Source organism: Staurois parvus, unplaced genomic scaffold, assembly GCF_062004578.1.
Source record: "Staurois parvus isolate SC_StPar_1 unplaced genomic scaffold, SC_StPar_1.0 ptg000784l, whole genome shotgun sequence".
Classification (NCBI taxonomy): Eukaryota; Metazoa; Chordata; class Amphibia; order Anura; family Ranidae; genus Staurois; species Staurois parvus.
The window spans coordinates 81,146-101,221 of record NW_028318580.1 but is presented as its reverse complement, the minus strand read 5'-3'; the positions used below and the strand labels follow the sequence as shown (position 1 = coordinate 101,221).

At 39.7% G+C, this 20,076-nt stretch overlaps 1 protein-coding gene across 1 annotated transcript in view; it reads left to right on the top strand.

The window, feature by feature from the left end:
* Positions 1-20,076, top strand: part of LOC149444333 (glutamate carboxypeptidase 2-like) — a gene marked incomplete at its 3' end in the record, with an annotated part of 113,942 nt that overhangs the window by 19,823 nt on the left and 74,043 nt on the right. Inside the window, exon 6 of the mRNA XM_089654650.1 lies at positions 522-617. Within this exon, the coding sequence (XP_089510776.1) occupies positions 522-617 (96 nt within the window). The remainder of the gene's footprint in view (positions 1-521; positions 618-20,076) is intronic.

Below are 20,076 nucleotides of genomic sequence, written 5' to 3'. Positions count from 1 at the left end.
TAGGCTTACATATCAGTATACGAGGAGTAGCCTCTTCCCATCACCCTCTGCTCTAGACTCTTCTGGTTCTGGAATAAGTAAGACATACTAACCCATACCATACCCAGTTAGAGGAGGGACCTGACTAAATGATTACAGTTTTAATATTTTTATTTGTTCATATCTTCATATAACTTGCTAATCACAGGACTGCTCCACAGACTGCATAAATTATCATGCTAATTATCCTGTTTTCAGACCTTTTATTTTTAGTGCCCCACAACTTAGATATACTTACATTTGAGACCCAGAGAAGTATCTAGGAAGTCTCAGCTGGTCTGGATGTTCTCACCCAAGCCAGATTGGTTGTTATAATATGAAAATGAAAGAATATTAACATGGATATTATAGCATACCTTACAACTTCATATTACATAAAAGAACAGTTCACATTCTTTAGGCTAAACAGATACTGTATACTGCGTACAACTCATTGGAAGTGAAAGCTATCTTATAATGCCTTTGTTTGTTTGTTTTTCTAGTAAGATGTCTGGAATGGAGGCACCAAACTTATGGAAAGGAAAGCTAAAAATCACATACAGATTAGGACCAGGCTTTGCACCTCCTTTTGAGAACAGGTAACGGGTATCTTTTTTTTAAACAAGTGTATTAGCTGTATAAATAAACCTAGTATGTAGGCTTTATGTGAAGTAAATGTAAAGTCTAAGTATTCTAACTGTGCTTCCATAATCTTTATAAACCATGTTAATATGAGATACAACATGGAGCTGATATATTATCATGAAACAAGATGGAGACATCAGGAAGCTATCTCAATGTGACTTTAAAATAAACTACAAATGAACTGTGTTTTACCTGTTGTGTTTTTTTTTTTACTTCTTTCTCCTTTATTTTAGCCCTGTCTAGACAATGTAGGAATAAAATGATGTCTGTAATACTGAGCCCAGAATGATAACCATTGTTATAGATGTATGGGATGGTGGTTAGAAGCAGGTGGTTAGGAATGGATAGTGAAAAAAAACAGGTTGCGGTAAATATAAAATACATTCAAATAAATATATATATATATGTGTGTATATATATATATATATATGTCAATTGAACCACATATACATAATATAACACAAAGTCCAAAAACAGAACGTCCAAAGTGAAGTGATGCTGGATAATTGCAGGAGTGTTCAAAAACAAATTTCACCAAAGTGAATCCACCACCAAAACAGGTTAAATAAACTCACCAGAGCAATATTCTGATCATATTATAAAGCATTGTTCGCGTTTGTGTTTTACACTGATCACGCTGTATATGCTGGTGTCAGTATAGACACCATTTGTTGTAAGTGCAATATTTTATTAAATTGAAAGTATTTTAGTACATACTGCACCATGAGTCTTTACTTCTTTATATCCCGAGTGGCGGTCTGATTATCCTGAGAATTTGGTGGCTGGATTTTTTGAAGTGGATCCATATGGTATATACAGTCAGGTCCATAAATATTGGGACATCGACACAATTCTAACATTTTTGGCTCTATACACCACCACAATGGATTTGAAATGAAACGAACAAGATGTGCTTTAACTGCAGACTGTCAGCTTTAATTTGAGGGTATTTACATCCAAATCCGGTGAACGGTGTAGGAATTACAACAGTTTGCATATGTGCCTCCCACTTTTTAAGGGACCAAAAGTAATGGGACAGAATAATAATCATAAATCAAACTTTCACTTTTTAATACTTGGTTGCAAATCCTTTGCAGTCAATTACAGCCTGAAGTCTGGAATGCATAGACATCACCAGAGGCTGGGTTTCATCCCTGGTGATGCTCTGCCAGGCCTCTACTGCAACTGTCTTCAGTTCTTGCTTGTTCTTGGGGCATTTTCCCTTCAGTTTTGTCTTCAGCAAGTGAAATGCATGCTCAATAGGATTCAGGTCAGGTGATTGACTTGGCCATTGCATAACATTCCACTTCTTTCCCTTAAAAAACTCTTTGGTTGCTTTTGCAGTATGCTTTGGGTCATTGTCCATCTGCACTGTGAAGCGGCGTCCAATGAGTTCTGAAGCATTTGGCTGAATATGAGCAGATAATATTGCCCGAAACACTTCAGAATTCATCCAGCTGCTTTTGTCAGCAGTCACAACATCAATAAATACAAGAGGACCAGTTCCATTGGCAGCCGTACATGCCCACGCCATGACACTACCACCACCATGCTTCACTGATGAGGTGGTATGCTTAGGATCATGAGCAGTTCCTTTCCTTCTCCATACTCTTCTCTTCCCATCACTCTGGTACAAGTTGATCTTGGTCTCATCTGTCCATAGGATGTTGTTCCAGAACTGTGAAGGCTTTTTTAGATGTCGTTTGGCAAACTCTAATCTGGCCTTCCTGTTTTTGAGGCTCACCAATGGTTTACATCTTGTGGTGAACCCTCTGTATTCACTCTGGTGACGTCTTCTCTTGATTGTTGACTTTGACACACATACACCTACCTCCTGGAGAGTGTTCTTGATCTGGCCAACTGTTGTGACGGGTGTTTTCTTCACCAGGGAAAGAATTCTTCGGTCATCCACCACAGTTGTTTTCCGTGGTCTTCCGGGTCTTTTAGTGTTGCTGAGCTCACCGATGCGTTCCTTCTTTTTAAGAATGTTCCAAACAGTTGTTTTGGCCACGCCTAATGTTTTTGCTATCTCTCTGATGGGTTTGTTTTGTTTTTTCAGCCTAATGATGGCTTGCTTCACTGACAGTGACAGCTCTTTGGATCTCATCTTGAGAGTTGACAGCAACAGATTTCAAATGCAAATAGCACACTTGAAATTAACTCTGGACCTTTTATCTGCTCATTGTAATTGGGATAATGAGGGAATAACACACACCTGGCCATGGAACAGCTGAGAAGCCAATTGTCCCATTACTTTTGGTCTCTTAACAAGTGGGAGGCACATATGCAAACTGTTGTAATTCCTACACTGTTCACCTGATTTGGATGTAAATACCCTCAAATTAAAGCTGACAGTCTGCAGTTTAAGCACATCTTGTTCGTTTCATTTTAAATCCATTGTGGTGGTGTATAGAGCCAAAAATGTTAGAATTGTGTCGATGTCCCAATATTTATGGACCTGACTGTAGTCCTGCAGAGTATTGCTCCCTGGAGATTCGATATAAAGCTCTCAGTGTTGCCTCAACCATTTGCAGATCATCGCTCCCAGAGCAACACGCGCTGTATGCTGATTTATATTATGATCATCATATTGCTCTGGGGAGTTTATTTAACCTGTTTTGGTGGTGGATTCACTTTGCTGATATTTGTTTTTGAACACTCCTGCAATTATCAAGCATCACCACTTCACTTCGGACTTTCTGTTTTTGGACTTTTTGTTATATTATGTATATGTGGTTCAATTGACATATATATATATATATATATTTGAATGTATTTTTTTTATTTAGTGCAACCTGTTTTTTTCACTATTCATGCACCCTATATGTGTTATAGGTTAGGTTTTACAGCTTATTTATTTGTTTATATATGTTTTTTCTGTGGCGCTATTTCAATTACCCTACTTGGATGGGAAAGGATGTCAGGCCTTATGCCTTTGGCTGAGATTCTTTCTTTTATATTATGGGTTTCTATCATGTTGTTTTTAATTATCGCTTTGGCTGATATACAAAAATCAGTATGCAAGCATCATTTATACTTGGCGCCATTTATCATTTATCTGACATTTCAAATTTTATCTTAGATAATCAGAATTTACCCCTTTCCCCTGGATATATGCCTGAGATTGAGAATAGGTAGACACTATGTAATGGACAGGATACGTAATAAGGCATAAAAACAGTATGCTTAATTGTGTACTTTTTGTTACTCTGCTATTGATGCTCTTTGATCCAGTGTATACTGCTATTACTCAGTAAACCACACTTATGTAGCTCTATCCCCTTAAGGGTTGCTTGGTAATTATTTGGGTTCCCCATCAATCTGGATCTCTCGTTGAACCTCTGCTGACACCACCGTGCTCTGGTGACCCAGATAAATCACAACTGTAAAATGGACTCACACACAGAGTAGTATAAATCAAAATGAAGTTTATATTGGATTTTGAGGTAACCGAGTCACAAATAACAAAATAACACTGGTATTGGCAGCAAATCTGATCACTCTTGACAATTGTGAACAAAAGTAACAACATTCACAATAAACCAATATCTGTTAGTAGGTCTGCTTTCAGAAATATTTCACTGCCTCCAGTCTGAGGGGCTGTTGAATACCCAGTGAGCAGGAATGACTATCAATAACAGATAAGCTCACTGTGGGTCCTCAGAACTAGATAACAAGGATTAAATGTGAAATAAAGAGAATCCTCAGTTATTTTTGGCAGTGTCCCTTTTAAGAGCTCTGTAATATCTTTTGCGCACGTGTTGGGGCCTAATTGGTGTGAAAATGCATCCAGGGATGGATGATAGTTCCTCAGGGTAGTCACGTCAAAGATAATGAGGGAAAAGGAGAACAGCTAACCCTCCCCTAATTGATGGCAAAGAAATAGTGCAAAGTTCCCTTTAAGAACTCCAGCAATAAATTGAGCTTGAAGTGGTAAATAGCAACAATTGGAATAAATGGATTTATGGATTCAGTTGGCACTGCTGTATCTATGTCTATAATTGTATGTCCTGTGGTCAGCTTGGGTGATACCTGTACTGCATGTGTATTCCAACAATGGAGCTGGTATAACTAGGCCGCAACTGGGGAAACTGTATGTAATGTCCGCAACTATGTGGAGGTAGAAAACTGAGGTAACGAACTATCAATGTTCACTTTGTTAGTAGATGCATGAGTCTCTCTCACCCGATTTATGTGGTCCGGTGGAATACCATGTTCCGTCTTTCCAAATGGATAGAGACAGTCCATGGGCCCTCTGGTTTAGACTTGCTGTCAGAGTTGCCTGCTTGGTAGCAGGGCAAGCCGGGTGGTCAGTAAGTTCTTTTCTCACTCCACTCTCTCGCTCTCTCTCATCGTGGCTCTGCGGCCTAGTTAGCGCTTCAGCCATCAGCACACCTCCTTCTCCTTCAATCTCCATGCCAATCTCCCAGGGTTTGATAGTTATATGCTCCCCACCCACACGTTACCTCTCCTGGGAAATGTAGTTCCAAGCACTCTGTTTATCAGCCAAGTCCTGCTGTTCAGAAATACAAGTTCTAGAGGGCAGTTCTATCAGTGTGAATAATCCTGAATAGCAGGTCATCGCCATCTAATGTCCACTTTAATGTATTGAGAGTAATTGTCACAAGTTAGCCTGCAGTTTCTTGTTTGTGTGTTCTTACCTCCTTGCTGCAGTGCTGCTCCTGATCCCTTTCACATGTGTGGTTTGTCTGTGCTCACCTATGGGCATCTGCTATCCTCTGGGTTTTATTTCCTTCCCATCCATCACTTCCTGGCCCGCCTTCTAGTATGCTTGTCTATATAAGACATGCTCAGTCTAGCCCACTTTGCCTGAGCAACTTCTTAGTTCTCTGAGCTCCTGTTTGTTGCTATGCTTGTATCCTGTATCTGACTACCCATGCACTGACCCCTGCTTAGTCCACTGACTGCTGATCTCCACCCGTCCTGACCTCGGTTTGTCTACCAGCTTTTCTGTTGTCTCCTGGATTACACTCTGCTCACGTGATTGGTCTCTGCATCCTGAGCTGGGCGTACCTGGGGGCCGCGACCTGGTTCCAGCTTGCTGCAAGGCCATCCCCACCATTAGAAGCTCTGGTGAAGAAGCAGGCTGGGGCTTAGACTCCGTGCCCTGTGGAACCCCGAGTTGGCAGTCTACAAGGGCTCACTACCACAGGTTTGTGACAGTAAAAACATTTTAATGGGTTACACATAGAAAAAAGATATACTGTACCTCTGTGGATGTCCTTCATTGCAAGGCTGTTCTTTACAACCAAAATATATCTATAGTCTGATTTGTAGCACTGGGTAATGTAAGTTACTGATTTACAGATGTCATAGATTCTTAGGTAAAGGTAAAACATGCACAGTGTGGACCATTGCCCAACTAGACTTCTCCACAGTAGTTGTTAATAGACAATCTTGCAAATATTGCCCATATCCTGGATTCTGTAGTTCACTATATATGCACAGTGCAAACGTTTGCTTACAATAGAAATCAAGAGGCATGGACTTGCAAAACAGCCTGAATATTTCTTACTTAATTCCCAGCTCAACTGGGTTGTTTTTTTTTAAAAGTGGTAGAGGATATTCATTTTTCAGAGTAATTGTTCACTTGGCTTAGTAAATAAGGAGACTGTGTTTGTACTTTGAATATCTGATTGTGCACAAAGGTAACTAGTCTAAAAAAGGTATGTTTGGATGAATGAAGTGAACACTGCTTTACTTTATTCACTAAAATAGGCAAAGTTGTAAAATGTACAGTCTCTAGTCTTTTATTAAATCATCTTTAGTCACAATATATTACTTTTTATAAACTTGTGTTAGTTTTACATGTATCTAAACCAGAATGTAATTTATTGCAGCGTACTAGTCCTTAGTGTGGCGACTACATTAGCACACATCCTGTCCCTGGGTGACTACGTCACTCCTCCAGTACATCTATTGAGGGAGCCATGGTTGTCACCTTATGCTGCTCTGCTGAAAAGGACCATAAACATGTCCATATCTCTTCAGTTCCATTACATGGGGTGCAGGGCAATTAGTGGTTTACAGAAGAAAGCTGGGACAGAAGATATTCTTCAGAGCAGCTCACAGGAAGTGAAAAGGACACTGCATTTCTGGAAGGATCAACAGGTATTTTCTGTATTTGCCAGAAATGTTACTAAGTTGAAAAAAAACTAATACAGATGGTTGAACTTGATGGACTTTTGTCTTTTATTTATTTATTTATTTTTTTGCCAAACTAACTATGTAACAGCTACTACATCTGAGGACTGTGGGCTGCAGTAGATTATATTTTTATTATTGGGTTTAGTTATCCTTTAATGAAAGTTTGCCTACATAATAACTGTGATCTGGAGCCTCTTAGCTACCAGAGCTGCAACTTACTACTAGTTAGGCATTTTCTCATTCTGTCTCTAGTTCATGAATGTTGTTACCTGCTTGGTTATAGTGAGATATACCGTGGCTCTACATTCAGGGCCAGATTTAGACCTTGGGGGAGTGAACAGTTGATTTGCCTTTAGTAAATCAACCCCTCTGTGGTTAGCTTGAGCCGCAAAAATTTATTTTTAAATAGGATGCAATATAGCAGTGCAGAGTAAAAACTTTACAGATGTAGGCCAGAAAAATATTACTTTCCAAGATACATTAAAAAGTAGTAATTTTTATTATATACATTATTTTATGATTTTTATTTATTTTTTATTATTGTATATAATGTTTATTGTTTTATATTTTTGGAGAGAGGGGTGCCCCTTCTGTCAAGGGGGCCCATGGCAGTTGCCCCTTTGCCCCCTTATAAATTCATTTTAGGATCAGTCCATTAGCTGTAGAAGATATTTTACTTGTATTTGTTATTGTATATTATATACTGTATATCACTGGCATGCGCAGGGGGTGTGCTGGGTGTCACTCCATGCACATTAGCATCAGCGCTTTGTGTGCTGGCAGGGAGAAGGGAAAGATCTCCCACTGACCATGTCTGCTATAACAGTGTGTGTGTATATATCTATATGTGTGTATGTATGTTTGTGTGTGTCTCAAGATCTTGAGAACGCCGGATGGGAGGGGCGAAACGCGTTGACGCAATTCCGGTCTATTCGCCATACGTCTGACGTCACTTCCGGTGAGTTGAGCTCACGCCGAGCGGTGCGTTCCAGTGGCCATTTTGTGGGATCTAGGCTGGTTCTCTGCTGTTCCTCTGCTCTATCTGGCTATATTGGTGTGGGAATCCTGGATTATGTGGCTGGTTTTCATCATCAGGCTGTCATGGGCTTAATAAATGTGCCTTTTACAAGCTGTTGAAATGTGAGTGGCCTGGATTTTTGTCTATTGGTATAATATTGATGTGGCAATATTACACTATACAAGTTCTCTCTTTGACGATATGGTGGAGCAAAGTAGGAAGCCACGGTGAGGACCTGAAAGAAGATCTTAACTTGGAGGGGTAGCTATCATTGAGCTGATGAAAAGAGGGTTTAGGATTCCCCAAAATCCTTAAAGGCTTTTCACTCACTAAAATCTGGTGAGTGTATTTGATGTTGGTGTGCACGGTTGATAGGTGGAAGGCTATAAATATTTTTGGAATCTTCAGTTTTCATCACAAGGGACTTTATGGTTTTTTCTGAAGATTTTTTGATATAAATATGCACTAATCAATATGGGACATTTATATATTTTGTGATTTATTAATATTTGCATTCAGGTCTATTTTGTGCTGTTTATCTATATATTTTACTGTTTGTGTTTACACATTTTTTGCACAGCAGCAATTTAGAAGGGTGATTTACTTATTATGTATTGGCGCAGGAATATTTTTCTTTTGTTTCAATATTGAGTTGGCCCACCCTTTGCAGCTATAACAGCTTCAACTCTTCTGGGAAGGCTGTCCACAAGGTTTAAGAGTGTGTCTATGGGAATGTTTGACCATTCTTCCAGAAGCGCATTTATGACGCCAGGCACTGATGTCGGGCGAGAAGGCCTGGCTCGCAGTCTCCACTCTAATTCATCCCAAGGGTGTTGAGGTCTTCCAGAAGTGCATTTGTGTGGTCAGGCACTGATGTCAAATGAGAAGGCCTGGCTTGCAGTCTGCAGTCTACTTCATCCCAGAAGTGTTCTATCAGGTTGAGGTCAGGACTCTTGCAGGCCAGTAAAGTTCCTCCACCCCAAACTTGCTCGTCCATGTCTTTGTGGACCTTGCTTTATACACTGGTGTGCAGTCATGTTGGAACAGGAAGGGGCCATCCATAAACTGTTCCAACTAAGTTCCCACAAAGTTGGGAGCATGAAATTGTCCAAAATGTCTTGGTATGCTGACACCTTAAGAGTTCCCTTCACTGGAACTAAGGGGCCAAGCCCAACCCCTGAAAAACAACCCCACACCATAATCCCCCCTCCACCAAACTTTACACTTGGCACAATGCAGTCAGGCAAATACCATTCTCTTGGCAACCATAAAAACCCAGACATGTCCATTGGATTACCAGACAGAGAAGTGTGATTTGTCACTCCAGAGAACACTGCTCTAGAGTCCAGTGGTGGCGTGCTTTACACCACTGTATCCGACGCTTTGCATTGCACTTGGTGAAGTAAGGCTTGGCTGAAGCTGCTCAGCCATGGAAATCCATTCCATGAAGCTCCCTACGCACTGGTGTTGTTTCAAATCTGAAGGTCACACTAAGTTTGAAGGTCTTTAGCCATTGATTCTGCAGACAGTTTGCAACTTGTGCGCACTGTGCACTGACCCCGCTCTGTCATTTTACGTGGCCTACCACTTGGTGGCTGAGTTGCTGTTGTTCCCAGTTGCTTCCACTTTGTTATAATACCACTAACAACTGACTGAGGAATATTTAGTAGCAAGGAAATTTCATGGTTGGACTTATTTCACAGGTGGCAACCTATCAGAGGACAGAGGTTCTTTTCATTAAATTCTGTGCCCCTTCTTCTCCAAACATACCTTTGCTCATTCCGGCCAAAAAGTTCAATTTTAACCTCATTGGTCCACAGAACATGTTTTCAAAATGCATCAGGCTTGTCTATATGTTAATTTGCAAAGTTCAAACAATGATTTTTCTGGTGAGGACGTAGAAGAGGTTTTCTTCTGATGACTCTTCCATGAAGACCATATTTGTACAAGTATCTCTTTATAGTGGAATAGTGTACCACAACTCCAGTGTCTGCCAGATCTTTCTGGAGGGATCGTGCAGTCAAACGTAGGTTTTGAACTGTTTTTCTCACAATCCTGCGAGCTGTTCTGTCTGATATTTTTCTTGGTCTTTCAGATCTTGCTTTAACTTCCACTGTTCCTGATGACTGCCATTTCTTAATTACATTCCGAACAGAGGATATTGACATCTGAAAACGCTTTGCTATCATCTTATAGCCTTCTCCAGCTTTGTGAGCATCAACTATTTTCAGTTTCAGTTTTCTAGACAACTGCTTAGAAGAACCCATGGTGCTGATTGTTGGGGCAAGGTCAGATGAGTCTGGGCATTTAAAACCTTTGAGATTGACATCACCTGGTCTTCCCAGACGATGACTGAGAACAATCCATGACACTGGCAGGTCTCAGCTTGGCAAAGGGGGCAGTGCATGCTATAAATTCTGCAGGGTGCCCAAACTTTTGCAAAACGCCATTTTTTTGTTTTCTGTTATTTTGAAAGTGTAAATGATGGAAATAAAATCTAACTTTTGTTGACATATTATAAGAATGTCTAATCTGTAATTTGATGCCTTTTGGAGATTTTTCCATCTTTCCTTGGCTTCTTTATGCACATTAATACAAATTTTTAGCTGGGGTGCCCAAACTTTCGATCCCCACTGTATGTATATATATATTGCACACGTGTTTTTTGTGGTGCACACCCTAATTCATTAAGCTGCACACACCCATGCTGTATAATATTTTTCTCATATAAACATTTCACACAAGGAAAGATAACAAAGTTGTACAATCGTCCTTGCATTTAAAAGATAAATATTGAAACCATCTATAGTATTTTATCTCATGAAACCGTATTTTTTTCTGATCAGTTAGCTTCAGGAAAAATACAATTCTTTGCAAATGTGACTGTTTTGCCACTAGAGGGCAATGGATAAAAATGTTCTATGCAAGTAACAATGCTATTCAGATGATATATTACTTAACAAACTGATTGTTCTTATAGCGCACCTAAAGATCATTCTTCTTTGCCCTCTTGCTTACCTGTAATTGAAGTATGTTAAATGCACTGCTGAAATACTTAGCTGTTACAAAGAAAATGTCAATCTTTCACACTTGCTATCTTACAGATTCTCAGTTGAATTGAAGAATGCGGCATTTTAAGTTAGGTATTGGTTAGGTGACTGGCTCCTGGGATGGCTCCTGGACTGGCTCCTGGGATGGGCAGAATATATTTTGAGTTGTTATATCAATTTTTTTTAATATAACTAATATATTTTTTTAAAAAAAGTTAATACACCCCTGCTCCACAGAACAATCTCAAACCCAGGTATGAAATGCTGCTGTGCACCAGTGTGAAACACCAAATCAAAAAACCAAAATATAAAACAGCGCAAAACAGTACCTAAACCAAATAAATATTAAGTAAGATATACAGTCAGGTCCATAAATATTGGGACATCGACACAATTCTAACATTTTTGGCTCTATACACCACCACAATGGATTTGAAATTAAACGAACAAGATGTGCTTTAACTGCAGACTGTCAGCTTTAATTTGAGGGTATTTACATCCAAATCCGGTGAACGGTGTAGGCATTACAACAGTTTGCATATGTGCCTCCCACTTGTTAAGGGACCAAAAGTAATGGGACAATTGGCTTCTCAGCTGTTTCATGGCCAGGTGTGTGTTATTCCCTCATTATCCCAATTACAATGAGCAGATAAAAGGTCCAGAGTTCATTTCAAGTGTGCTATTTGCATTTGGAATCTGTTGCTGTTAACTCTCAAGATGAGATCCAAAGAACTGTCACTATCAGTGAAGCAAGCCATCATTAGGCTGAAAAAAACAAAACAAACCTATCAGAGAGATAGCAAAAACATTAGGCGTGGCCAAAACAGGAAAGGGTGACATTGATGAGATTGCCTGTGGCAACCCCTTAGTTGTATTAACCCCCGCTGCACTGGAAGATCACAGCAGTGGGGGGTATCATGGATAGGAGAGGATTTCAACTAAAAGAAGAGGCATCAGCACAAAGGACCCATCCTACTGACTGTAAATTATGTCCCTTGTGCTGATTTTTTTAATTTTGCTTGCACTTAGTATGCGAAAGCACACCAATGTGTTGGTGTCATAACAAGTGAGGTTTAGTTTTAGTGACCTCTTGGGAAGGATTGTGAATGAGACATACCCATTTGGATGGTGTTTGGGATCGCCTATCCTGGGGAAGTTTGACATAGTTAGTTGTGATTGCCTAAGAAACAGAGTACCTGAAAATAGATATTTGTAGCAAAGTTTTGTAAGTAGGCACATAACTTAGGTAGAGTCACATGGATTCTGCAGCAGGCTCTGAATATACTTCCACCCTAGTAGAATGGTGCTCTGTGTTCCACGTCTTTATAACACAAGCACCAGCTGTAAAGTTTAGCGAACAGATGAGTGGAAGCTCACGGCCTGTCAGAGGTGGAATGGCTAGGGTACAGCTAGAAGTAATAAACAGCATGTAAGGAGCTGGAGAGAAGATAATGCATTGTCTGTAACTAGTGATAAGCGAATTTGCCAGGGTTCAGTTCAGAGGGTTTGGCAAAATCTATTTGAAATTTGGCAAATCCCATTGAAATGTATGGGGGCAAATCCTGTTAGTAAATTCTGGCTGTTTTTAAGTCTAATAGGCAAATTGTGTGGAAAAGGCCTGGAGAGCTGCTATGGGAGATATGTACCAATGGCAATTTTCTTTTTTAAAATAATGTAGAGGGTTTTTTAATGTGGCTTTGAGTGCAACATTGAAAAATCCCTTAATTTAAAGGCTTCAAAGCCTTCAAACTGTACATGATACTATGGAACAGTATGATTTTCATGGACAGCCTCAGAGACTGCATAATCTAGCAGCACATTTTTGGATGTGAAATTGTTCTTTTTTTGCAATTAATTTGGCTTACAAACAGCAACATCACACCATAGGAGTACATTTGAAGTCTTTCAAGTGGCAATAGGCCCGCTTGGCTGATGCATGCAAATTGGCCAATAGTACGATGAGACTGTCAATGTTTTCACATGTGAAAAACTGCTGGCCAGCTTCTATCAAGCTATCATTAAGAATTAAGAAAAGACCATAGATGATATCATAGTGTGAAATTGGCCAGCGACAGATCATTTTTAATGTGGAAGAATCAGCTGAAGGTACTAGAGACACAAAGTGAAGACAGGCGCTTTACCACAAGAATTATGAGACTGAGGCTGATACAGCAGTGTAAAATTGGCAAGCAGCAGGACAATTTTAAATGAGCTAGACTAGGCTCAAATGTACTAGAAATTAAACAGGAATTCCATGCATCAGCAAATTATACTTAATAAGTAAATTATTCCAAGTATAAAAGTTAGGCTTACACCGGCTAGGCCTATTTCAATGTTTAAACCTTTTCTGCTGCTGGCTTATATTACACTATTGCGGGGGTCAGCAACCTGTAGATCGTGATTTACCAGTAGATCACGGTCTGGACTTGCTGACCCAGCATCCCAGAGCATCGGGCAGAGTGCAATGCAGAGGAACTACTTGTAAAGTTGGAACTATAGTAATGAGCAAGAGCCGCATAAACCGATGTCTCCTCTATAGTGCTGGCTCCTGTTCCACGCGGACTCCTCTTATCCCAGCTAGCGGTCTTCAAAGTGGTGCCAGCAGCGGGAAGAAGAGATTTTTAGGTCAGTGTGAAGCAATACACTGGGTATAATAGTATAGGGCTGCTTTCACACTGATGTGCTGCGGTTTACTCATACCGTGGGTGCAGTGCAGCATACTGGCAGCTTTCCTGCGGGTTTGCTGCACTTAGCCATAAACTTCTATTATATTCTGCGCTCCTCTGAAAAGCGGTCAGAGTGTTTGACAGGTGCTGGGCAGGCTATATGTTGCCTCCTCACCACCTGATTTAAACCCATGATTGCAATGCACACGTTTGCGATGCGGTAGTATGGCAGTTAGAGGTTTAAATAGGGTGTGAGGAGGTGGTGGCACTGGGCGACACGGTGCCCAATGATCTTTAAATTCTCTCATGTTTTTCAGGTAGATCTCCACCTCTTTAGGGTTGCCTACCCCTGCAGTATTGTATCCTATTCTGTATTTTAATATTTGTAGAAAAACCTCTGCCTGAGGCCTAACTGGTATATGCCTAACTTCTTATTTTTTTCTATGGGAATTGGGGGGCAGTAGAATGAATGTGAGTGATATAATTTCAAGTGGCATAGGTGCACATTTATCTTGCACTTTAGCACTTGCACTTGAGCACTCCAAACATAAAAAGGCTTTGTCAACATATAATAAGAAAATAATAAACATCCAAAAGAAATTAGAGCCCCAAATACCCAACCCTTCCCCAAAACTAAATCCTATTTTTTTGCTATAGACAAGAAAGCTGTTAAAGTGTTACTAAACCCACAATAGCAATTTGTGGAACCTAAGGGGTTAATCCTCTGTATCGTGTAAAAAGGCTGTTTGATCCTGTCTTCTCTGACCCTTCCCTTTTCCACAGTCACCAATCTATCTGTTGTATAGGCTGAGTGTATGAGCTCTAAGAGGGGCTCTAGCAATACACACAAAACTGAGCGTGTGCAGAGTGTTTTTTTTTGGGGGGGGGTGAGGGTGCATGTGATCAGCACAGGGCCAATCAGTACTGTCCAGACAGAGGGTCTCTCATAGGACAATCAAAGGAGAATAAAAACTCCTCTTACAAGCTTTAACCAGTGCTCAGCTGGACATTGATAGAAGTCACAAGACTGCTACATACTGTACTGCTGATAAGAAAAGGCATTTAGCAGTTTCTATTTACTAAAAATAACTGCATTTCCATGCTGTGTGTACTGTGGAAGACCAGATATAGTGAATGCAGGATCCTGGGTTTTGTAACACTTTAAAAGTGATTGCAGGCCTCAGATCAACCACAAAATAAGGTTAGAGACCAGGGGCGGACTGACCATTTGGGAACTCGGGCACTGCCCGAGGGCCCGGGGTCAGTAGGGGGCCCCATGAGATGGCCCTGGTACCTTTTCATAGGCTTTTTTGAGTTTGGGCGAGGACACAGGGGTCCCATGATCCCCTATTGCCCCGGGGGCCCCCTGAGTTGTCAGTCCGCCCCTGTTAGAGACAAAAGGTAAGAACAATAAAAAAAAATAAGCAAAGGTGTTGATCGCCCAAAGAATTAGCAGTCAGAATTAACTGGCCCTAATCTCTCCCTATACAGTTTATCACCTCTATTTACCTGTTCTCTATAGCAGCTGCAATACACTGTCACTATGGCTACTCTGTACCTCCTTTTACAGTGAGGGGACTGGCTTATCCAAAAGTCCCTTTATTTGTCCTTCTAAAGCTGTCTATACAATGCAACTAACAGATTCCTCCATCCACAAAAACAAGGTGGATGGAGGAATCCACCCTACTGGAACATTGTATTCTGACAGTGAGACCTACCACTGTGAGAATACACCGAATAGCAACTGCAGCCGATTGGCAGCAACTGCTGATGGAGGAAAAGTTTCCAGCATGAGCTTTAGCAGAAGTCGATCAAATGATCAATTTCTGTTGAGCAATGATGACCACACACTGATTTAAATTCAATGAGTTCCTGCTGAAGTAGCCAAATTTCAATCAGTTTATGACCAGCATAAGAGCTGATTCACACATGTGCTCTGTGGATTGAAGCTCAGGTTTCACAGCTAATTGATACAGTAGCTCTTCACAGGTTCATGTCAGGTTTACATCAGGTTCAGGACAGGATTGGTCAGGATCTTATCCTGTTCCCACATGTGCGGTTTAGAAATGGTTCCAGTAGAAGTCAATAGCCTAGCCTGTATTCCGCATCTGAACCAGACCGCATTGCTCAGAAATCGGACAGAAAACCACACTGAATCTGCACCACCAGTGCACCGGACATATGTGAATAGGCACCATAGGAAGCAATTTTTTTTACATGTCATGCGGATTGAATGTGGTTCAAACTGCATCCAAATAGGAAATATGTGAACCGGCATTAAGCCTGCTGATCATTGGTTAAAGGCCATGCAGTGCATTAAAATTGCCAAACAATTTGCCCATACACATTTCAAAAATGAATTTCAAATCTTATCCCAACCAGTAGAAGTCCTCATTGTGTACTTGCAGTGATGAACCTTAGGTAGGTATCTCTTCTGCTTACATATTTCCCTGGTTCTGGTTGCAGCATTAAGCCTGGAGATCGAAGCCCTCATCCTTGCAGAGTTGCTTGCATAGTCAACAATCACCACCCAAAAGATCATGACAACTCAGTGCAACTACCAATATGGAATAAAAATATATTTGAAATATATTTTAAAAATATTCTTCCCAAATATATTGACATATATTTGAAATATTACAATTTTGTCCATATTCAATATATTTGAAAATATAATTCAATAAATATATATATATATATACAGACAAGAAAGCAGTTACAGTGTTACAAAGCCCACAACAGAAAATTGTGGAACCTAAGGGGTTAATCCTCTGCATTGTGTAAAAAGGCTGTTTGATCCTGTCTTCTCTGATGCTCCCCTTTAGCTCTAGGAGGGACTCTGCACACGCTCAGTTTGATGTGTATTGCTGGAGTGTTTTTTGGGGGGTGAGGGTGCATGTGATCAGCACAGGGCCAATCATTACTGTCCAGACGGAGGGTAAGGGGTCATGCCACCTCATAGGACAGTCAGAGGAGAATAAAAACTCCTCCTACAAGCTTTAACCAGTGCTCAGCGCGACATTGATAGAAGTCACAAGACTGCTATATACTGTACTGCTGATGAGAAAAGGTATTTTAGCAGTTTCTATATACTAAAGATAACTGCATTTCCATGTTGTGTGTACGGTGGAAGACCAGATATAGTGAATGCAGGGTCCTGGGTTTAGTAACACTTTAAATGTGATTGCAGGCCTCAGCCACAAAATAAGATTAGAGACAAAAGGTAAGAATAATAAAAAAAAAAATAAGCAAAGGTGTTGATCACCCAAAGAGTTAGCAGTATATACATACTGCATGTTGAAATGCATTTTTATTACAAAACATATGAAAAATATTTTTAAAAATACATTTCAAATATACTGTATGTCTTTAAAAATACAAATCTACATTTTTGGAATGCATTTACAAATATATGTTAAAATTACTTTTTATATGTTAAAAAAAATCTGAAGAATATATTAAAAAAAATAGATTTTTAAAAATATTGTTTAAAATATATTCTTCAGATTTTTTGTAACATATAAAAAGTCATATTAACATATATTTTTACATATATTTGTAAATGTGTTCCAAAAATGTAGATTTCTGTTTTTAAAGACATACAGTATATTTGAAATTTACTTTAAAAATATTTTTCATATATTTTGTAATAAAAACGCATTTCAACATGCACTGCATATATATAAATTTATTGAAATATATTTTGAAATATATTGAATATGGCCAACATTGTAGTTTTTCAAATATATATCAATATATTTGGGAAGAATATTTTTAAAACATACTTCAAATATATTTTTCTTCCATGTGGGTACAGCTGAATTTGCTTGCAGCTAACATGCACAATTAATTATGATTACGGCTGCCAGACTCATTCACCTTTCCAACCGCTCCGTCTCCGCCACCCCCCTCTGCCAATCTCTCCACTGGCTTCCGATTGCGCAATGGATCAAATTCAAAATCCTAACACTGACGTACAAAGCTGTCCACCATACTGCCCCGAACTACATCACTGACCTAATATCCAAGTACCGCCCAGCACGCACACTCCGCTCCTCACAAGACCTCCTTCTCTCTAGTTCCCTGGTCTCCTCCTCCCATGCCCGCCTCCAGGACTTCTCCAGGGTGTCACCCATCCTCTGGAATTCCCTGCCCCAACCCATCAGATTATCACCTACTCTCCTCTCCTTTAGGCGCACCCTGAAAACCCATCTCTTCAGGGAAGCCTACCCCACCCCCTGCTAACTTGCCGACCTCCTCCACTCTTCCTACCACTCCATCCCCTACAGCTATCTCCTCCTGTACCACTATCCCCTCCCTCCTAGATTGTAAGCTCGAAAGAGCAGGGCCCTCGATCCCCTCATGTTTTGCATTGTATTGGTATTGTTCTGTCATATGTTCTGTCCCCCTTTGTAATGTACAGCGCTGAGCGAACTATTGGCGCTTTATAAATACTGTATAATAATAATAATAATAATTACTAGTAAGTGTACTGACAGGTTACTGAATTTCGGTAGAAATTTGTCAGCTTGCAAGTAAATTTTGACATGAGTGAAAACATCACCTCTTTTGCAGAATGTTGAATTTTGTTGCAGAACGATCACGATACGAAAGCTTTTAGGCACATGGATCGCCTAAAGCTAACAAATCATGCAGGGAGCAGGATAGGCGAGCATTGATTTCATCCCCCAATCTCTCTGTCATGGTGTAGCTCTGCAACGATGTACCAGAATAACTCGATTCATTTTGCCTTGACGGGTAACAAATCTAAGAGGATTTTAGCAGAAAACACACTGGAGGCATTACTGCCTACATTATCAGGCAGCCTAGAAATAAACATTCATAATTGATTTATCAAGTGCATTGATCAGACCTTTTAGAAAAACAAAGCAATCTTGGCAGCACTTATATCAATATGTGCATCATTTTAATAGCTACCTAATCTATCACAGTAGAGCATGCTTTCATTCTCTGTGATTATATTTCAGCTAGACAAAAAGCAATTCCAGCTCTGTGCTATTGACATGCATTCACCCCAGGAGATAAAGAAGATCAAAGGCAACAAATTATGCATGTTTGAAGGAAGTGTACAGTAAAAATGAGCCAAGAGATAATTTGGTGATATATTGTCATGTAGAAGAGGTAACTGACACAGCCTTTATCATCAGAAAATGGACACACAGGCATTCTAGGTGCAATTAGAAGGCGCAAGCATAATGATTACAGGATTTGGATGTTGGTTGATGTCACTGTGACTCTAACCAGGTCTATTTATTTCTGGCAAAAAAAATAAAAAATCCAGGATGGCAGCTGAGCACATCACTTTAGACATTATAAAATATATCATACCTGAAAACTTAATTTATCACAGCCAAAAGAACACGTTATTCAACCAAGGTAAACTATGCATGATGTGACTCTTGACCTAACCCCTAAATGTGTCCATTAAAGTGTTACTAAACCCAGGACCCTGCATACACTATATCTGGTCTCCAACAGTACACAGAACACGGAGATGCAATTATTTTTGTAAATATAAACTGCATTTCCATGTTCTGTGTACTGTGGAGGACCAGATATAGTGAATGCAGGGTCCTGGGTTTAGTAACACTTTAAAAGAAAAGGAGTGCACTGGATAGTGAAAAAAAAATTAACAATAACACAGAATAAAATCATTTAACCTCCCTAGCAGTATAATTATGTCAGTATTTCTGTGCTCAAAGCGGTACATTTTTTTGTATGGAAATATGTTTTTTTTTTATTGTAGGCCTGTAATTCTTAGGAATAACTCACTGAAATCTGTCCGAACAAGAGTCTACTAAACATCCCGAGTATGATAAAATTTTAAACACGAAATCATAAATTATAATTTAATAAATCATAATCATAAAAAATAATAATATAATAATAATAAATTTAATTCAATAATGTAATCAAACCAAAACACTGAAATTTGAAATATAGCGCCAAGTTTGCACATCACTGAGCTCAGTCGCAGAATCATTTTCAGTGTCTGATGACGAATTTCCCCACAAATCATTATCACTCAATTCTGCAAGTGGTTCTAGTTTACTATCGCTGTTCTCTAGCTGGTCTAAAATCGCTTTTGACCTAAAGGGACGGAGAAGGATGGTTAGGTGATGTCAAAACCCCCATGACTTAGGCTGGCTATACACTATACAATTTTCTGTTTAATTTCCTTTAGATTTACTTTCAACTATGTAGTGCAAGGGCCTGGCTAATTAGATACAATTGAAAGTGTTGTTTAGGTTTGACTTCATATTATATGGTTTTTGGTAAATCTAAAGCAAAATTCTCAAGAAAATTGTATAATGTATGGCCAGCCAGGAAAACTCACCATCGATCAAGTCTAAACTCTTCCTAAACTTCCATAGAGTGCTCCACCTAGCTTGTCAGCAGCTAAATATGGCACTTAAATGCCCACTTTAACACTTGAAGCGAATTGGTTAATCAGCCCCAAAGTGAGCAAGTCCACTTGACAGGTGTTAAT